General features: G+C 41.7%; 1 protein-coding gene across 1 annotated transcript; it reads right to left on the bottom strand.

Annotated features, from left to right (window-relative positions):
* Positions 1-850: 850 nt before the first annotated feature.
* CTCF (CCCTC-binding factor) lies at positions 851-20,453 on the bottom strand. Its single transcript, XM_026034382.1, has 11 exons — positions 20,413-20,453; positions 10,969-11,761; positions 10,147-10,317; positions 9,162-9,295; positions 7,827-7,947; positions 6,928-7,077; positions 5,155-5,315; positions 4,615-4,797; positions 4,087-4,222; positions 3,147-3,314; positions 851-2,173 (listed from the first exon to the last, which is right to left on the bottom strand). Exons 2-11 carry the CDS (start codon positions 11,747-11,749, stop codon positions 1,992-1,994), a joined length of 2,187 nt encoding a protein of 728 aa, XP_025890167.1. The 5' UTR covers positions 11,750-11,761; positions 20,413-20,453; the 3' UTR covers positions 851-1,991.
* Between the last annotated feature and the right edge of the window lie 1,598 nt (positions 20,454-22,051).

Genomic DNA, 22,051 nt, shown 5'->3' with positions numbered 1-22,051 from the left:
CGGGTCCAGCTGAGAATCCACCTCAGATGTGTCCTCCTCTGCAGCCGGATCTGGCTCCTCCTTGCCTGCAGGACCTTGGGTTTACACCTCCTGCCTGCCGAGACAAACTCACAGCCTGCTCAGGATTTCATGCACTAACCTCCAGACAACTTTTATTTACACATTCATASGACTAGACATGGTGCTGCTGTTTAAATCAATGAGTGGCCAAGCCCAGCACCTTCTGGGTTATCATCTTACCCCGGTATGCTCCTCTGTTCAGCCCTAGCTGAACAAGCAGCTTAGACCTGTGGAACCAAAAGGTGCTAGAGGGCAAGTCAGACCATACACCAGCAGTGTAGGAGCTTGGCCACCGCAACCACATTCAGTTATGTGCCCACATTCACCTGTGGCAGACAAAAGACACCACACCACAATTGAAGGTCATGGCTAGTTACCTCAGCTACCTCAACGTCCATCGTGAGAGGCACAAATGCACAGTACCTGCTGCTCCTCGGTCACACAGGCCTTCCTGAAGCATCTTTCTACAAAGAGGAGCCTGCAGTCTGGAGATTGCTGCCAGGACAAGCAGTTACTAAATACAAAGAAAGCAGCCCATGAGCACACATGTTAATCCATTATTATTTATTAGCTGTACAGCAGTATATTCTCCTTCCCAGCTTTCAAACCCCATTACATATTTTATAACAGTATTTTTTCCCATGTTGGCTTCCTAAAATAATGAAAAATATCACACGGTACAGCTAAGTACAAAAATGCATCAACCTAGGGTCCGATAGCTAAACTGATAGCTCTCTTAAAAGCGATACATAGAAGAAAAATTTGTTTGAAATCAGCAAGACTGAGGCTCTATAAAAAGCTTACATATTTTAACATGTGACAGTTCATATACAGGCATCATTTGTATTTCACATTATTCTTTGTCTTTATTAGAGATCCAAAATTGTATAATTACTGACCTATTAATATTTCCTGGCCCAGGTTTTGAGGGCTGCAGTGACCCACTTATAAACCACCACTTCTGCCTTAACAAAGGATTCATAAACACAAAATACAACTACAAGATAGAGCAAAGAAAAATGTAGTCGTAAAATTATAACTYGAAAAGAAGGTTAATTATACAGGTTTCAAATGCCAGTTCTGTGTGCTTCAAAACCAGATTTCACAGGTGGGTTCCTGTTGTTGTTCTTCTTCGAGGAGCAGTCTGGGTACCTCTCTCTACATGATCCGTTATCAACAGCTTTTCCAACATTTACACTTCAGCAATTCTCTTGTCACTTGAGTTTGAAAGGAATTAAAATACTGGGGTTTATTTAAACTGCATCTTTGCATACCTCTTAATTAATGGAAAAAGATTAAAATGTAAAAAAAAGTTATTTACAAGCTTGACCATTACAGAAATGCTTTGCAGAAAGCAAAGCACATTAAGGACAGAGACCAGTTGGAGCATGCCAAAACTACCGTGTGCAGCTGACTCGGAGAACCAGAACTAGTCGGTGGGGAAAAGCAAAAACATTTTAAAAGTCTAGAACCCTCCCAAGGCTGCATTTACAGTTAAAAACACTACTGAGAAAAGGAGGCTCGAGGACTCTGGGAACTGGAAGGGCAAGTCCGGAGTGGTTTACCACATACTCTAGTCAAGGCTTCCATTTTTGTATATTAAAACTTGTTGCATGTAAACGTAGTCCTTGGACCAACTTTACAATGCAGTTCAGAGCAAAAATCAAGCATCTCATAGGAAACCCTCAAGGACTCCAAAATATTTCCTAAATGTTCCATGATCCTGTAATGCTAAACATAAAACAGCAAGTTCTAGTTAAATCACATTCTAACATCATTTTGAAGTTTTATTTCCCAGTATGTTTGGTAAAATGGTCTAAAATGATGCATTTCCCAAAGCCAAGAAAAAAGGTAAAAGGAAAAAAAAAATAGATTTGAGCCGCTTAAACACAGCCCAGGCCAGTTCAGTCATCCAGCGTGGTCTTCTTCCATCACCGGTCCATCATGCTGAGAATCATCTCAGGAGTGAGGTCTCCATTGGGAGCTTCCACTACAGCAGGCTGAGCTTCTTCCTCCTCCTCTACTGTTTCTGCATCAGGTTCTTTCTTTACTTCAACTATAATATTTTCAATTTCACCAGTGTTCTGGTCTTCAACCTGAATGATTGCTGCAGCTAGAGGAGCAGAGAACAAGGAAAGGGATGGTGGGGAAAAAGAAGAAAAATACATTTTTTTAACTGTTTCTTGGAGTAGATATTAGGATTTTTGCATAGAAAGGGAAGGAGGGGCTCCCAGTGAAGACACATTTCCACCTCAACAGAGAATAATTCAAACTGCCTCCCATATACCAAATTATCAAGGCCCTACCTCCCTGGCTTCTGTACAGAGATGTGCTAGCAGTAAAAATATATTATCGAAAGGCCTACAGAAGTACATGAGACTTAAACACTTAAGACAGAGTAATCCAAGACTGTATCAATATATGGGTGCACCTCAAATCAGTCCCTCTGCTCTTAGGAGCTGAAAGGAAGAGCTCCAAGTCAAACTGAGGAGCCCACAGAGATGCTAGGGAAGGCAGTCAATGCAAAATGCTTCTGCAGGCTGTAAGCCTAGGAAGGACATAGGCTGTAGCTGGACCACTGATCAGTTGAGCCAAGCAGCATTCACAGTCCTTGAAGGAACAAATTTGGCCTTCTGATGTTTCTACAATTATTTTATCTTGACTTTACACAGCTATTAATTAGCCTGAAGCATGCTTGCTCGTGGCAACACCTGCAGAAGTCTGCATACAGAAAAATAGTAAGGTGGGTCTCATAACAGTGCTTCAGCAGCAAGTGAAATGACAGCAGATACCCAGTAACTAAGGCAAAAAAAATTAAAAAGTTTGCACCAATAAACTGGAATGGTATCAGAGAAATAACATCCTCCTCTTTTTGCATGGTCTGAAATGGTCGTGGCTCCCCAGTGACCAGCAAATGCTTGCAACAAGCATCAAGCACAAAGGGAGATCAGAGAAATGTGTAGGTATTTACTTTTTAACCTAAGCTCACTGGAGGGGAGCAGTTAGTTCTCTGACAGGAACTGCCATACCCAAGGAAGAAGCTGTTCCAACAAGCATTCTACCATCAGCTCCAAGCAGTGACTTACGCTGAGATTGTTTTGGTTGGGTGGCAGTTTTGCCGGGCGGTCTTCCTCTTCGTTTCTTACTAGGAGGTGGTGCAGGAGCCTCTGGCTCCACTTCTGGTTCGGCCTCAATTTCTACTGCTGTCTCCTCTTCATCTTCATTATCATCCAAATCTGGTTCAGCATTTTCCTCTAGAATAAGGGGGTGCGTGTAAAAAGAAATTGCATAGGTAAGTCTTCAGTTTAAAGAAGATAAATACATCCACCTACAAAGAACTGTTACTTAATCCTCAAAGGCAGCTGACTAAAGAAAGAGAAGGCAAACGAGGCCTTTGCCGAGAAGTTAGTGGCACAGACTGTCAGCCTGTTATTCTCACATTAAAAGGAACAAATTGCCATCAAAAAGGGAAAGAAAACATGACTTCACTTGGTGGCAGTGATTTCAGTATCTCTACACAACACTTCTGAAATCAAGAGCGATCCAACAACAAGTCTCCTATCCCTCAAGGAACAGCAGCACCATCCTTGCCTCTGYAAAGCAGAGCAGCTACTGGGGTGGCAGTTCCTGAACACTACAATAATATCAGCCATCTGTCTGCTACAGCAGCAGACGGGACCAAAGCAGGGGACAACATGACTTTACGGGTACATGGTCTGATATTTCTTCCTTGAGCACACAGAAGAGCATGAAGGAAGAACTGCACAGCCTAGGCAAGGGGTAACASACACAGCATTTTTAATAACTACTCGGTTATGGAAGAAATCCAGGACAGCAGAATCYGTACCATCCTTCCCAAATAAAAGAGAATCCTCTCCATACTGGCTTATATGCTCTCAGTTTTTTCTCACCAACTAGATAAAAGCCTTTCAGATATCAGAACAAACTTGCAGACCCAGCAAATTAACAACAAAAGCCATGAGTCACAAACCTGTAATTCTCAGAATGTACTGAGCTGTTTCTTACCACTATCAGAGGAATCTTCTTTCTTAGAGCGCATCTTCCTCTTTCTGCCACGTTTGCCTTTCTTTGTCTCTCCTCCATTCTCTCCTTCTCGACCATCTGGGCCAGAACAGTTATCAGCGTGTCTGGCCATTGTGTTCTGTTCAGAGTAGGGGAAAAAAACCAAAAAAACAGCATGAATTGCAGCTGAGATCAGATATTCGAGTCTTTTATTTAAAAAGGACATTTCTAAGAGTTTGCCTCCTTTTCCTCTTTGTAAAGGGAGAATATTTAATAAATACAGGCAAATTCTTTCGCTAGATTTACTGATAAAGTTGAGTTTTTATGCTACCCATTAGGCCATTGCTGGCATATGCCAGCATCAATTCTGCATCATGCCAGAACCTTTCCTCAAAAGGAAACAAACGCCACCCTTTAAAACACCAATGTTGTGCTCTGTGTCCCAGCCACCCTTCTCTTTGGRTAACCTGGCTCCCCGCTCCAGAATCCCACTCACCAAACAGCAGAGCTCCAAACCCAAGAGTCCCTTACCCTGCGAGTGAACGTTTTCCCACACTTGGAACACACAAAGGCGGCAGGGACAAAGTTGGGATCGTGGTAGCGTTTGAAGTGCATGTCGAGGAGCTGCTTTTGACGGAAGGTTTTATCACAATGGCTACAGGCGTAAGGCTTTTCTCCAGTGTGGGTCCGTTTATGCATGATCATGTGCCGCTCCTGAAGGGACAAACGGGACAAGGAGAGCAACTGCAAACTCACAGACAGAGACTGTCRAAAAAAATACATTTTCACAGCCAAGACAAGGCCAAACACTTTAGTCTAAGCTAAGGGCAACAGCCAGGAGAAGGTGGTTCTGCCTGAGCGTGAGCATGTTTAAGAGGTACTTTCTACAGAGCAGAACTTGACTAGGAAGCAGAGCCACTGAGCTTACCCATGCCCTTATTATTATTATTATTAATTTTTCCCAGTTTGACCAGCTGTCAAAACTAATGTTAGCTCCTTAATTCTTTCTTATCTTCGGCATTTAGCTCCTGCTCTAATACTCTTAAGTGGCACCAGCCCCCCCCAGCTTACCTGCCTGCACGCGTAATCGCACTGGTCGCACTTGAAGCGCTTCTCGTTCTTGTGCGACTTTTGATGCTGGATGAGGGCGTATCGCTCGTGGAACACCGCGTCGCAGTAGCGGCACTTCTTGCCCTGCTCGATGTAGGAATGCTGCTTTCGCAAGTGGACGCCTAGGAGGGCAAGAAGCAGAGCCTTTCACCACACCACAGCCACGAAGCAAACACGAAGAGAGCCTAGCAAACCACCTCTCAGCATCCTTCCCTGTGTGGCCCCTGCAGCTCGGGTGAGAAAAGGGAACTTTTGATTCTATCAAAAAATCAGGCAGCTTATAATTAAGCAGCCACATCATTTATTGATAGAAAGGGCTAGTCAAAAGCCGAGTGAATTTTTCTGGAGGATTCTGAACTTGGTTAATACCAGCAGTCTGTGCTGGCACAGTTGCATTTGATAAAGCATTTGATATTATACCATGGAGTTTACATTCAAAATTCATTATCTGCAAATGACAGCAGGCTTCTTAAATTGTTAGCATGTAGACTGTTTCAAAAAAGTCCATCTCAAAAACAAAGCAGACAGATCACCGAGGACCAGAACTGCTTCAGATAACATGCAAGGATTCTCTTGGAAGGCAGAGCAACATGAATTTTTGCTAGTAAACACAGAGTCAAGGTAAAACACTGCACTGTTCACAAGACACTCGGGACTCCTCTGATTTGTCTGAATTCAGACAGAAGCCAGAGAATACATTGGGAAAAACAGGATTAGGAGTCAGAGTGACATGGCTAGAGCGCAGCAGGGGTAACAAYAGCTAATCCCTATCACAGGTTTTAACTTCAAAATCCTCCAGTTAGAGCAYATCACACCTGCACAAGGTAGGGGACTGTAGCTTAAATCACCATTATCAGAAGAAAAAGTGTTCAGAGTTAACCTCATTTTTTCCTGTTTAGATTAGTTCCTGTTACTTCAGCAGACACTTGGTGCCAACTGCCTGTCATCCCCTTCCCTATGGGGCTTTACATTTGTTTTCCRTGGAAGAAAACCTGCCTTCCCTTTACTCACTTGATATTTTGCTTACAGAGCTATGCCAAACCTCCACTTTGCCTTCACTGATAAAGATGAWCTTAAATTGCCCTGGGAGTGATACTATTTTCCAGTTTCTTGTATATCATAAAAGAGAGCTTGCCTGCTGGAATCATGGGGAACTGCTCACCAGGTCAACACTCTCCTACTGCAAGGACTCAGGGGTTTTGTGACAACTCAGTCTCTCCTATTCTGTCTGTGGCACACAGCTCCACTTCCTGAAAAACGAAATTGTTGTGGCTAATTCGAGCCTTTTAGCTTGGTGAAGATGCATCTGGGTGACAATTAATGGCCTCCAAAGCATAGGAGGTCAAAATGACCTTCTAAATTCTCAGATCTTAAGTTATACAGAATTATATTATTGATTAGTCTAGGTTCAACAAATGCCTAGCATCTGTGGGCATGAAAATAACTTGCCTTGGATGCTTGGAAAAGCTGCTGCATTTTCAAATAATGGAAAGAAACTGAAAATTCTCATAGCACGCAGCAGTTAATCAAAAGATGAATGTGTGTATAACCAGCTGCATATTGAAGCCCGTGCTTCGTTTTCTGCAGTTAAACAGATTATTATGTTAAAGAAAAAAAAAGGAAAAGAAAAAGAGACACAGCTGTTGGGTTATGTGAGCTCTAATTCTGCAAAGATGTGTTCTGTGTAATCTTCTGCACTAACTTCATTGATGACCTTGCTGCTGAGATACATACCCAGGTCACTCTTCCTTGCTATAACAGTATCACAGTGAGGACAGTGAAATTTGGCCACGTTCTCCGTATGCTTTTGTAAAATGTGCATCTTCATGGTACCACTCTGAGTGAAGCGGGCATGGCAGATGTAACATTCATATGGCTTCTCTCCTGCAGATAYGGAAGGACAAGTATGTATCCATGAGTATTTTTATTAAGAAATCTAATCAAAAAGTCCCACAAAACAACCTATCAAAAGCTTGCAGCAAACAGCTAAGTAATGTTTCTTTCTTCAGAAATTTTAGTTCCYGTAATTATCTTTCTATGAGGACAAAACATGTTCACTCTTGAGCAAGTGAGTTGTTAGTCCTTACAATGAGAAGTTCAAGACTTGCATGCAGACTGCTGGAACAGAGCAAACAATCAGATTTTTAAAATTTTCTTTTGAATGTTCATACATACAAAAAACTCCTGCCATTAAATATTAGCCAATCATTAGCTTAGCACACTAGCAGAGTTCAGAGTTAAAAAATCCTGTTTCTATGCAGAAAAAATAAGGCTCTTCACCAACTGCATCTATCAGATGCTGATGCAGCTGCACTCGAGCATGAAACTAAGAATTGCCATAACCTTCAATGAAGGTTGAGTATCAACAGCAAGGAAGAAATTCATCTTCCTACTAAAAAAAAGTGCCTGTGTTTTGTCACCTCGCAGGGAAACCAAAAATCAGAATCCTGCAGAACATTTCTTMGTGCACTATGGTCACTCTATGTCTTGACAGCTTTACTAATGCTGACAAGCCATGCAGCCTCTTCAGCTACAACAGTTAGGAAGATTTAATATTAAACTTGACGACTGTGTCTTGCTGACTCTGAATTTTAGTCTCATCATGCCCAGCCCCAGCCCCCGGGCGTCAGTACCGGAGTGGGTCCTCATGTGCCTCTTCAGCTTGTACGTGTCCCTGCTGGCGTAGCTGCACAAGCTGCACTGGAACGGACGCTCTCCGGTGTGGGAGCGGATGTGGCGTTTCAATTTGCTAACCTGAAAGCCAAGGGCAAGACCACAGTTAGTCTGGATGAACAAGTCAGACTTCCCAAAGTCAAGAAATCAGTTAAGAATTTAAAAACAATCTATTTTGTTTTGGTAGCCAGAAACAGAATGTTTTAATGYCCATCTTGCATTGCATGTAATAATCCTCATAATATCTCATGCTCACGATCCTCTTCCCACTTGATTCCACCTCGCAACCTCCTTCCCAGCCTTGCTTCATGTTTGATCCCACATTCAATGCAATTAATTTTGTCTTCTGCTCTCACCTTATCCGTTATCAAGCATCTCAACATCCAAAAAATACTCTATAATTTGAAAATATCCTGGAGAGCCACAAAAAAGTGTCCCAGCAAAGTATGCAGCCAAGGAACACTGCAGGAGGAGCAGTGTCTGTCCACAGGGGGCTGCCTTGGGTGCCCTCCAGTTACTTTGAGGGAGAGGATAAATCAGTACCTCAACAACAAAACACTCTCATTCCTAAAATGAACAGGGTGACTTAATCCTTTTGCTCACCTGCTGTTACCTAGAAGTTAAGAACCCTGCTCAGGGGTTAGCACAGACATGAATGGAAAACATTCTTTGGTATTTTTGATCATGTTGCTCATCACTTTGCCTACATTCCCTACCCTCATAATACATTTTTTTTTACATTTACATTTTAAAAGCTATCCTGCAGCACAAGCAACAGTGCTGCTAAGGAGAAGGGGGAGAACGTCCAAGCCAGCTTCACTTCCTCGAGCAAATTAGATAATCCCTTAGAATTAACAGAGTTGTTTTTCACTAACTTGAGAGGAAAAAGCTATTCATTCTGGCAACAGTCACTTTTCTCAACAGATATCCAAGCAGCAAAGTGCACATTTCTAAACTAGAGAGCATCTCTAGCCTTAAGTAGATCCTACTCAGCAGAGAGCTGCCTCCTTCAACTCCTTTACTCATCCTAAAGGACCGCTGGTTTTAACAACTGAAAACAACTATTGGCTGCAAAGAGGAAAGGGAAATCATGTCCTGTTTCTGTGCACGTTTCTGCCCTCAAGCACATTGCTCATTAACCGAGGAAACCCCACCACGTGCTTCCAAGAACAAACCTAACTAATAGCCATTTTTCCCAGAGCCTTTTATAAGAAGGGCCAAGGAAGMAATGCCTCGGTGTGGAACAGATGTYCTGGAGCACAGGAACACGTCCTCAGCGCAGGTACCTAACGTACCTCCACACTAGCGTAGTCGCACATCGAACACTTGAAGGGTTTCTCGTGGGTGTGTTTGTAGCGGCGATGCCGAACCAGCTCTCCGCTGGTCACGAAGGCCATGTCGCAGTCTGGGCACTTGTGAGGGCGAGTACCTGATCGTTAGCAAAGCACAAAGACAACAACGTTCAGATACAGAGACAAAGAAAGGGCAACACAGCTTTCTTCCTGCCTTTTTTCTTTTAAGGACAAAATAAAGAAGAATTAGCAACATTCCCTTTGCATTCTGAAAGATAAGATTACAATTGAAAACAGTGTGCAGGAGGAAGAGCTTTTGTATAGATAACCAGGGGACTGAAGGGATCCCTACAGACTTCACATCCCTCCAATGAGGAAACAAACTCCCTTCTTTTATCGCCCGGTTATTTGCAAATTGCAAAGCAATCAGTTAGATAAAGCAGAGGGATGAAAAGAAAGCTAAGGATATGAATTAAACTTTTTTGGCAAAAGGGTTACAAGAATATTGTTTAAATTTGATTACAGTCCCCAAATTACTCCTACATAAGTTTTACTCCTATAAGTTTTTACTTATTACTCCTATAAGTTTTATAACAGAATTTTAACCTAAATAAGGAACGTGCTTTCATTCTCAAATGTTTTAATGGTCCAGCTTATAATCTATTTCTTCCCTCCCATCTCCCTTCTTTTTAGTTCAGCCTCCCCTCACTTTTGCACAGGGAGCAGCACCCATCTCAGCACACAACAAACTGAGGGCCCTAAGTGCTCAAGACAGTATTTTCTCTAGCTTCATGTAATTTCAGGTCAAACCCAGGATTGGTTTTATATCCACATACAGGAAGAGCTTTATACTCTACGTGGTCAGGTGGAAACTGCTCTTATGGGTCAGAAAGAAAGACTGGACAAATTCAGGATAGACCCTGTTCTTTTTTTTTTTTTTTTTTTATGCTAAAGACAGAGAAGAGGACGCAGGCAAAGGCAGCAGTACCTGTGTGAGTGTTGAGGTGGTTCCTCAGTAACGTGACTGTCCGAAAAGCCCTGCCACAGAGATGGCACTTGTGTGGCCTCTCATCAGTGTGGCTTTTCATGTGGCGGTCCAAGTTRGAACGACGGGGACAAGTGTAACTGCACAGCTCGCACTGGAATGTCTTCTTTACACCTAGCCAGGGGGGAAATCACATTTATTCTTGGAAGGACCATGGTGTACTGTATTAGAGGTCAGCAGGGAAAAGGAAAAATTTCTGGAGGTTAAGTCCTGTTTTGTACCATTAAATCCAACTGTATTTCTGTCAGGAACACGGACAAATATTAGCTTATCTTGAATGTTTCTTGATATGCCAGCACTTAATGTCCTGGCTCCAATCTAAAAAGGGTTTCTTAATTGACAGTTTTAAGCTTCCACACATGAAAAGCCAAACACACACATTGCTGGATTTTGTCTCATCCACTCTACACAGTGCTTGTCTAAAAATCCCCGACCCAATATACTCTAGTTCCCAATATCTACTGTTGGTTATACTGCTGGTTCCTGATGTAAAACTTATGTATCATCTCTTGAATATGCATTACAACAAAAAGCAGAATCCTTTCAACAGCAGCAATGTGGGAATACCAACGCACGAGGACAATGAGCTCCTTTGTCAGCCTACACGCAGGAGAGAGGAGGTTTGCCCAGAAAATAACAGGGCTGAGAGCTCTTACCTGAAACTGTGACACTGGGTTTACTCCCACTTGTACCTACTCCGTCATTTCTACTGTGCTGCAAGGTGCAGCTGTAACAAGTGGAGTTCAGAAATGCACACAGACTTACCTTTCTTTTTGATTTTTGTTGGTTTAGGCGGCTTCATGTTGCCCACTACCTTTTCAGCATTGACCTCGGACAACAAACCCTCCTGCTGCTCCTCTTCGAAGTCGTACACAGACACRTCCACGTCTTTGCCTTCCTCGGTGTAGCGGAGCTTACTCTTTTTGTTTTTCTTTGTTTTTTTGGCTGGTGGCTGATAGTCTGGATCTTTTTGCCAATTGGGATCCTCTTGGGGCTGAAGCTCCCCTTGCTCCAGCGTCTCCACCTCACCGTTTGCACCCACTTTCACTACCTGGAAGCCTTCTGGCAAAGGGAGAGTGTGACAGATCATGGGCTCTCCCTCCTGCAGGCTGCCTTTGGAAACCTCATTTTCATACGCTCCCTGCAGCTCCTCCACAGAAGTGGTGGCCACAGGTACAGTCACTGGCACGGGTACTTGGACCAGCTGAAGCTCTCCAAGATTTATAGGCTGCTCTTCCATATTAACAACCTGAAGCGTGATGATCTGCGTGTCATCCACCGTAGCCTCCGTCTCCTGGGGCACTGCGCCTTCCATGACTTCAGTCTTCATCTGAAGCAGCGTTGGGTCCAGCTGTTCCATCATGACCATCTGCACGCCACTGTTGACATCCTGAACCACTTCGCCCCCATCTGCCTGGTTGGGTGGGATGTGACAAGCATCGTCCTCCTGCCCACCTTCGCGGCGCCTTTGGTAGGTTTTTCTCTCTTTGCCCTTAATAAAAGTTTCCGATTCTTCCACGATAGCTTCAACTGCCTCGCCTTCCATTGCACCTTCCTGCTGTAAAAAAAGAAAAAGAGGGAATGCTGCAGATCACCCAATGTATTTAAAGACCAGCACAAACCCCACAGAGGGAAAAGCAGCCCAGCTGAACACCACCAGCTCTACAGTGCAAAGATATTGCAGTCACGTTCAAGGAGACACATCAAGAACTGCAAGCAAAGTCTCTGCTAGTGTCTCAGCACTGCAAACTGAGGCAATCCCAGAACCCTGCCTGCCACAAGACCACAGCTGTACCAGTTTAGTAGAAAGAAGGAAAAGAAAAGATTGGGAAACAAACATGCGTATTCTCCAAACAGAAAAGAGTCACTAAGCAATAGCAATATAGCACCATTAATCCCCATTCAACTTATTTTACGTAGCTTGGCAATATCAGAAGCAGTCCTGTGCTATAACTAAAGACCTCAAAATAACCTAAACTCACACATAAGCTGTTTTTGTGGAACACAGTATAGATCTGAACTTCAGAAAAGAAAACCTAGCCTGAGAACTGTGATGTATTTTCCTCCCCCTAAAAGAAGAAGCTCTGAGAATGCAAAAGGAAGAGCTTAAATCTTCTGAATTACTGCAGTTCTTGTTTCATGCCAAACTCCAGCCCCACTGGGGTTTCCACTTCCTCTGTGTTTAGGGTTCTCYGAACAACACTAGGCTGGCACTAAAAAAAAAGGGAAAAAAGAATAAAAAGACTCGAGTGTATTTGAATAGCTTGTGGTTCAGTCCTGTTGCCATTTATGGGCACTGTGTCTGAAGGCAGAGCCTAGGATGAGCTTGAGCACAGTGCCCTCTCCGGGTGGGAAGTGTCCCGGCACACAGACAAGGCTCTATCTAAAGCTCATCCAATTTAAAAGCTCTGGACTCGGAGGAGTCAGGGTCTTCAGAGGTTTCTCCTGCAAAGCAAACTAAATCCAGCCACATCATCAACAGCACGCAGGAACGCTGAAGCTCAACATTTTCACGGTGAATTCTTAGATGCAACATTCAATTTTTTACAGAAAATATATTTATACATCTCCTTTTGGATTCCTCTCCCCTGCCCCAACAACCCAATCTTGTCTACACTGGAATTTTTCTCAAAACACCCAACATCCCCCTGAAACAGCTTTCACACATATAAAGAGCAATTAAAAAATACAGAACAACACAAAAAAGGTAATCTTGTGAAGCTGGTGGTAGATACCTAATTCCAGGTTTAATAGGAGACTTATTTTTATTTATTATATTTGCTTTTTTTGCTTTATTTAAATATTGTAATTAAATATTTATTTTATTTACAATTTAATATAATAATATATATTTATAATTTTGTAACTTATAATTTTTATTTATTTATTTTTAATTTATAATTTTCTATTTTCTTATTTAAACTCCTGACCCCTCAGGCCCACCAGGAGAACATCTCCAAGCAGTCTCTCCTACTCAGCACATCTCACATCACGCTAGTACCAAATATGCAAGTGTAGCCTTGCGCACCCATCACCAAAATACACGGGTGCCTACAGGGCTAGCAACCTTTAGCAGGCTCCAGAAACCCAAGTCATTATTATTATTATTATTATTATTATTATTATTCCAGAGTGCATTTGCTTCTGCTGCTCTGGTTTGCTGGGATCCTGGATGCCCGGAGGGGGACAGAGATGTTGTTTTTGCTGGTCTGCTTGAGCTGGGGTCACTTAGGACAGTGCCATGTGGGCACCGTGGTCCTCGCCGATCCTTGTGGGTRGCAGCGGTCTCCAGGGGGCACCAGATTCCCACAAATCTGGCCATCCGGCTGCTCCCTCCCACAGGGATCCCGCTTCTCCTTTCCTTAATGCCCATCAGCTTTTCAAGCCACAGCAAATCCACATGGATCACCAGCTGCAAAGCAGGAGGCGATGCCAGGGCTTTGCTGCTGGCTACTGGAGCCCAGCTTGGGTCTTCAGCCTGCCCAGCCTAAGCAAATGGTCCTCCTGGTTGCTCAAATGTTTGTAGGGAAAGAGGAGAAACCCTTTTTAGGTCAACGGAAGCCTATGAACAAAGGACGGACAGATTTAAAATAACTGTGTGGAAAAATGAGTAGAAATTCAAGTAGAAAAATTGCTTTGGAGATGCTTTTACACCAGSTGCTCTGCTGTCAGAGGAAAATGTTCTATAGAAAAACCAGGATGTAATATTCTGTGCACGCTATGGGAAGAAAACTATGTGCTCCATGTACTGACAGTTAACTGAAAATACAGAACTGCCCAGAAATAATACCAGGCAATGCCTTGCCAGCTCAAAAATCTTGTTAAACTGTCAAGATTTGTTTCTAGGAAGATAGATATTTATAATTGAAGTACCTCTCCCAGGCAGGGTAAGGGGAAATAAGGTTTGCTGCTAGATTTAAGAGAAAGAGGGGCTAGTTTAAATGTTGGAGCTCTCTCTTATCCAGCCATCTAGGCAGTTTCTGAGGTCTAGTTCACTGGACATGATCCTGCATCTTGCTGAGATTTTTCCATTTCTATTAATGAAAAGAAATGGATTTCCCTCATTTTCATTTATTTTCATTATTAATATTATTTACACATCCAGTCTCCTAAAAATACTGGAGAAAAAATGTCTCCTATAGTTTATAGAACTACATAGATTATTTTACAAAGGAGTCCATTATGGGAAAACAACAGAAATAAAAACTAAATATATTTCTTTATCATCATTTCTGTCCTTTTCCTACCTTTCTTAGTTCTCTTCCTATCAATTTCTGGAYATTAGTGTTTGTAATATATTTTGAGAATGTCTAAACTTAAAAACAAAACACACAAAATAAAACAAAACTACGTTAATAAAATACGATTTAGTGAGAAAAGGTAGGAAACATGGTCAGAGAAGAACTTCTAGAAGGGCAGTGACCAAAGAAATAGCAAAGAATAACTGAAAGTTAGTAAGTTAAACCATTTCTATGTAAAAGCAGGAGCTAGTCATGATCATGCTACAACTTCTAACAACTCACATGRGAGATGCAACATCCTTAAGTGGTTCAGCCTACTGTCAGAATCCAACTAGTCTGAGAAATGGCTGGGATGGCCAAATAACAGACCTAAAGGGCCTCTAATAACTGGTAAGTGAACTGATAACTGAAAAGACCAACAGCAGCAGCAAGAATATAGGGTAGGCACATGGCAAAGGTGACAGAGCTTATTCRGAAGAAAGAAATCAATCTGCAAGGTATAAACTCTGTAACGACTGGGAACATGATTTAAAATCCATGAGGATCCCAGTGTTGCAGCTCASAAACATCTCCATCACCCCACTTCTCCCAGCACAACTAGGCTGGTGTCAGCAYGGAAAAAATTGAGAGTTGTAGTGTTCAATTAATGCATTCCCAGGCTAATCTTAATCTCAGAAGCCTTAATGTAGCCGTGGACTTCTACGTAGACAGTAGAAAGCCAGAGAGTTGTTACATATTTGCACTGTCGGTGCCAACGTGCATCTTGTCCACCTGGGCTATTTATGATAAAGCTACTGTTACAAAAAGGCATTAATTTTGCCTGCCTCCCAACCAATGCTCAAAGCAAACAAAAACCTTGTGCTGAACTGCATCAAAATCCATGGTCAAATAACCACAAAGCATGCACAGAGTTCACTTAAGAGAAAAATCAAAAAATATGTCTGCATCAATAGACACAGAGCTAAGTTGCCACCTTTAGCATTTACACAAATAATGAAAGTCTCTGAAATTGCATTAGTTTAAGCAAAGCAGTGTAAGCAAGAATGACAAAACCAGACATGCATGTCAGTTCAAATCACAAACATCCCATAAATCCTCATGGCTTTGACACTAACATATTAGTCACTTAAAAAAATCTGCTATGAGTGAAAAAATGCAGTATGCTGAAACGTAGAACATGTGTCCTATATATCCTCTAAACATTTGAGAGCAGAAGGGCAAGAATAAGCAAAAGCATCACCCAATATCCCACCTTTGCTTTCTAAAGCAAGCCTGGTCAAACATGGAGTGTTTTTTCCCCTACTCTTTATTTGTACCTACAGTCAAAATATCTCTCATTTTAAGTACTTAAAGAGATTAACAGATGTGAAATAGCTGTAGGAGTCCTCGGCCACTTACTTTCCCCATCCTGAACTCTCCTCCATCTTCTGAAAAGCTTCCCGCTAAGCACAGTCAAAGATATTACAGTGAAATAGGAAGGGAGCCTTTGCATTTGCTCCCACAGGGCTGCCCTGATGGCAAGAGATGAGCATGGCACAAATGCAACTTGCTTTTCAAAACAAGAATTTGTAGAATACAAAGCATCAAGTTTAGGCTTTTATGGTGCTGCTTTTATATTARAATGTTTAGCCTGACATTAACTGTGCTTTTATTAACCACTGTTTACTACAATTGATCTCAGCCTGCTGTACATAACAGCAGTACCTCTACATGGACAAGCAGCCCAGAGTACAAACTTCATGTCCTTGCAACCTCTTCTCAACGTGCTGCTCCAAGCAAAAGCAGCCACAATCCTCCCGCTCCATGTGTTGCTGCAGTAAACTCGAGGAAACCTCATCTAACTGGGAGAGTGGCACAAAGACACCCAAGGAACTCAGTGCAGGGCCACACGTGTCCAAGCCAAGCTTGTCTGGTGGGGTTCAGTGCTTCCCAAACGTCGCTGTGAAGCTCTGCAGTGCAAGGTTGACCTAGAAGTGGTTCAACCACTTCTGCACAGTGCTAACCTGAGCAGCTCAGCTCAACCTGGACAGGCTGTGCATAGATATGAAGCCTGGGAGTTTATCCAGAACCTGGATTATATTTCTAAAGACTGCAGTCTGATGAAGACTCTTGTCCTTTATCTGTTGCCAATTGCAGAAATAGGTTAAAAAGGGTTGTTTAAGCATCCAATTATAAACAAGCTATACAAAAGCTTGAAAAATAACCTGGTCTTCAACTTCATRGGAAAAAAAAGAGAAAAAGGGCAAATGAGAAAGAAAACCCCAACTTTTCTTTTCTCTCTCTTTTTTTTTTTTTCTTTTTTAAGCTAGCTCTGCACTACTTAACCAGGCTCACAAAGCTCTAAGGACCATCACGCCAACTGCAGCTATCTGCACACTGCTGCCACATGCAAAAACACCCCAGCCCTATCAGCAACAACAGAAACCAGGAAGGCAAATTAACCTATTTCCTTCCTACCAATGGCCTTTTCTTACTATAACAGTCCAATTTTTCAAAGTATTACATGAAAATAACACCCAGTAGACAATCCAGTTACTAGACCATATATGGTAACTGTAGACTTCAGCCCACTTGTTACCTGTTAATTAAAAATCAGAATTGCACCTTTTTTTCCAGGGGCAAGGCCAGCCAAAACTGGAGCAGTCATAAGGCGAACTTAAAGAGAGAAGCCTTAAAGAAAATATCAGCATTTACAACACCACAACAACCAGCCTGTTAACTGCAGGGCATCCTCAGAACAGTATTTGTYGATACAGGAGTATCGACAAGGAGGGAGTTGCTACAATCAAATCAAACCCTCTGCAAGGCCGAGCTGTGCTCAGAAGAGGGAGCACTGTCCCCACGTAGTTTCCTTGGCTGATGATACCCATTCTGCAACATGGGACATCCTCCAGAGTCCACCTGCTTCAAAAGCCCTAAAAATGTATTGCAGTAACAGACAACGAGAAGCTAAGCAGCGTGTGCGTATCCCTATTTTTTTTTTTTAAGCTTTAAGGTATTTGTTCCATGTAGGAAAACTGAAGCTTTTGTTTGCCTGCTGCATTCAATTCCATACCCACCAATTTGGCCCCTGCTCTAGCTGCTTTCTTGTTACTTCTTTCTCCTTCACTTGCACGTGCACACAAGCAACGAAAATTAAATCTGCTATTTGACAAACACCTATTACAGCTTTTCATATACATACATGTATATATCTTAAATGTAGCCTAATTCCCTGATTACCAAAAGATTTCAGGAGCTAAATAGACCAAGTTAGAACAAACAGAGCAAACACTTACAGACTCTCAGTTAAAAAAAAAAAAAAATCAACTATTTACCAGTTATTTAAATAATTAATATTAATATTTAAGTATTCAGTAACTACCTGCTAGGCAGCAGTACCATTACTAGTTTTTGGACTCGCTTTGTCTTTTAACAGCAATGTTGTTAGCCTAGGAAGGCAGTGAACACTTGCTGTGAGAGCATTAATGGAAGATGCAGCAGCACTCAGGTCTCTCTCTACCTGCACACTGACTTTATCAAATTTATCCATTCATGAGCAAGACTTTATCCAAATTTATCCATTCATGAGCAAGACTTTATCCAAATTTATCCATTCTGAGCAACTCCAGAACTGATCCCCTCTACACCAGGTATTCTCTTACAAGCAATCCATTTGAGAAGTACTTTGCCATCTCAAATGTATAAAAAGGAGGACTGCTTCTAAGAAGGTAGTACCATCTTCAGCCAGATGTTAAAATTAACCTGATGAGAAGCACGACAGAGCAATTTTAATTCCCCATCTTGCCTCAGCAGTTTGTACAAGTTTCATTTACTCCTTGTAGCCCATGGAGGCAGAAGGCCCCAGAGTCATGAACTTTCCAGGAGACGCTGACAATTCTGCCCTAATAAGGAGCAACATAAAACAGACCACAAAAGCAAAACACAGCAAGGAGAACAGCTTGAAATCTGCCTTGTTAAATGGCTGCAGTTACTGATAACAAATCTCAGGCACTTTTTAAGTCATTTGAGCTATAACTAACTCCTTACTTCAAAGACCAAGCCTTAATAAAGAAAGCAGTCTGATAGGGACATTCCAGTTTTATTTCTGGAAACTCTGTGTATTTTAGCATTAGAAATACTAAGTTTCTAGTTTTTTTTCTGAAGATTTGGAAAAATAAGGCTCTAGAGGAAAGTATCCAAGTCATTATTTAAAAGACTTATATAACTTAGCTTTACATTTTTTATATGAATGTTAAGCAGTCAGAAAGGAAAAATTAAGGAGGAACTGAACAAGCTGTAAGAACAGAAATGCTTACTAAAATTCTCGTATTTCTTTCAACAGCTGATACCACAGCCTCCTTACACGAAGTCAATTGTTCAGTAAYATACACACATCTCTAATAAAAATGGGGAGATAAGAACTAAACATTTCCAGTCACATTTAGTTTTTTCTCCCCCACCCTACAGTTCAAGATAAACACAAGACTTCAATGCATGAAATGCATATGACTAAAAATTTAGAAGAGGCAGAAAATAATTTGTTCTCAGCTAATTAATATAAAAACTAGAACATAAACCTGCTCAAAGCCTCCCTCTTAGAGCTCTCCATAACAGAGTGATGGGGGAAGCTCACAGAAGACCCCTGGAAATATGGCCCATAAAAGCCACTACCGCAAGAAACAAATTCTAATGYTTGTGTTATAGATTTTTTTAAAAGGTTAATAGTTTTATGAACGAGTGTTTGTGCTTATTCTTCCTTGCACGTTAATTCAGACTTAGATTTGTGATATCAGCAAACTTAAATGCAACAAACAAACAGAATCTCAGAATAAATCTGATAGGCAATGAATCCTACTCTGATGCACGATATCAAAGAGGCACCTGATGTTACTGCTCTTGGAGAAAACAAAACAACGCAGCAAGTTTTATGGCATTTTGTAAACTGTGTAATAGAGTAAAATTACATGGAATTTTTTTCCTCTTGGCCTTCACCTCAATGACAAAATCCCCTTACATATACTTTTTAGGGCCAGCTATATGTTTCATCTTTGCACACTTATTTAGTGGTGACACTTGAAGGTTTCACATCACCAAGCAGGAAGTGCTAATGCCTGGGATGGCCGCGTGGATCCTGCCCCTCCTGCACAAACAACATCGCTGCTCATGCAGCAACTACTCATCAACCTTCAAATTACACCTTGATGCACAAAGGGAAACCCAAGTCAGTGTCAGCTGCTTTAATGTCTGGCTGTCAACTGCAGAGATGCAGTTTGCTGTCCTTGCAGCAGGGGCAGGAAATTCCAGAAGAGTTTTGGAAACACCTATAMGAGGAGCACAACCAACAAGGTGGCAGCCTAAAATAAGTTCTTGATTCATAATCATAAATTCTTCATAAATTCTAGTTCTTGAGTCATAAATCTCAGGGAAGGTGATTCGAATTAATAAACTTTGGAACAGAAGTAAACAAATATTAAATCCACACAAATCCTAGACAGTAACATTAAGAAGCCTTAGGTAGTTTATTCTATCCATTTGGACTCATGTTCCAAGTTTTCTCCTACACCTAAGCTCTAGAAACACCATTACAAGCAACCTTCAAAACTTCTGAAGCAAAAATCATGCAAAGATGCTCAATGTTGCAGGGAAAGCCTTTCTACCAGGAGTTAGGCCTTACTTTCAAACACATTGAACCAAGTCTGGCAATGAAGCCATCCTCTGCCTTTGCATTGCTCACTAGTTCCCACCCGTATTGCCCCAAACTGTCCTTCATATTACCACAAACATGTCCAAGACTGCAACTAATTGGTCGGGAAACTAATCCAGACCCAGACTCATCCAGCCAAAAGACACTTATTTCCATCTAGACCAGGTCTCCTGCACGGGTCACTTAGACCAGCTTTTTCCAGCACAGGGCTAGACTGAAGTGTCTGGGAAACTACTGCCTTTGCATGAAACGCGCACCACACTTGAAAACCCCTCAATTTACATTTGTTTTCCTGACGCTTCTGCGCTTCTGCCTGGACTGATTTGTTCTCTTCATGCTGGCTATTCTTCATGCAGCTCTTGATGTCAGAACAAACACTCTGGAATAAAACAGATAAGTAGTACTAGTAAAACTATACTTAAAGAAAGAAAGGGGGAGGGGGGGGAAACAGGTTTGAATGCTTGATTGAAAATGTGCATTTCTACATCTCTAAGGGGAGTATCATGGCTATTGCCTGATGGCTCCCTTCACTTATAAATAAAAGTTTTGGCTTTGTTCAAGGTTTCTTTGATATGTATATTAAATACTTTTTCTGTCTTTATATACATATATAAATACAGAAATATTAGTTGGCTTTCATGCTTTTTAGCCAGGAAAAATGAATTAAAGTGTTACAACCTCCTGTCTACTTTTCCCACAAACTTTCCAGCACATACAGTTCCTGGAACCTCAAATTCCACATGTCTAATGTCAAATCAAGGCTGTAACACTGCATACACTCTATATCCCCTTTTACTTATTTGCTGTAAACCTGGCTCTTCTGGCATTTAACTTTAGTTAACATCAAGCATTTAAGTCTGGGTTCTGGCTACTATTTTTTCATTGGCAAAGCAATTGCTACCTGTTGATCTGGTTCCCAGAGCACTACTGATATCAAACTTTGGGGAAGTTGTGGATATAGTGCTGAAGTAGTACAATTTAAGGGAAAAAAATAAAGGAAATTGAACACTTTTTAGTTGATACTTACACAATAAAATCACATGTACCATATGCATTCAGTGACTGGGAAAGGGGACACTCGGAAGAGATGTGGGGAGCTCAACTGCTAGGGACACAGTACAAATACTATGTGGAGAGCTGCATCCTTGCCAGGTGCTGGGCTCCTAAGAGGCTGCACACAACAAGGGGCACGTGGAATTGTCACTAACACTAGCCGAGTCTTTAATCCTGAGCCTTACTCTTGGCAAAGACCATTTCCTAAACTTAAAAGCTTGACAATTAACACAGAAAAGGCTCATAGTCAGTGACTTCGACATTCAGAAGATGTTTGATAAAACTTACCACCTCCTGCATAAACCCTGTTGTCTTAAAACTGTCATCACTGGGTTTATTGTCAGGACTCTTAAATAGGATACGTTTAATTGAAAGCAAGCATCCYGGTATTTATGATGTTCATCCTAAATTGTTTTTTTTTCTTGAAATTTTGAATTAAAAAGTCTTTTTTTTTTTTTTAAAAAAAAACCCTTCAGCTTCACAAACAACAATGGTCCATTTTGAATAAGTGCTGTGCACACACTAGCCTCTCGGTAAGAGAAAGAAGTAACTGAATAGCAGTTATTTTCTATGCTACACACAACACAAATTCAGAACCTTTTACAGGGACGTTTGCACATCAGGGCTGCTTGGCAGATGCAAAACACAGCCATCCCCTTTCTTCTACAAGGTATCCTTAACAGAACACATGAGATTAAGAGAAAGCTAGACAGAAAGAAAAAAAAAAAAAAAAAAGAGAGAACTGCTGCTCCATGTGCCCATTTTTCCCTTCCTTTAGTGGAGGGCAGACATTGACATACAGGGGAGAGGCCAGGGGCAAGCCACCAAGGTGACAGCAGGCTAGAGCACCGAGGTACAGCAGGGACTT

Source organism: Nothoprocta perdicaria, unplaced genomic scaffold (genome assembly GCF_003342845.1).
Source record: "Nothoprocta perdicaria isolate Ctin4 unplaced genomic scaffold, notPer1 scaffold_143, whole genome shotgun sequence".
Lineage (NCBI taxonomy): Eukaryota > Metazoa > Chordata > Aves > Tinamiformes > Tinamidae > Nothoprocta > Nothoprocta perdicaria.
Note: the sequence above shows the minus strand (reverse complement) of the source record. Positions and strands in the feature narration are given on the sequence as shown.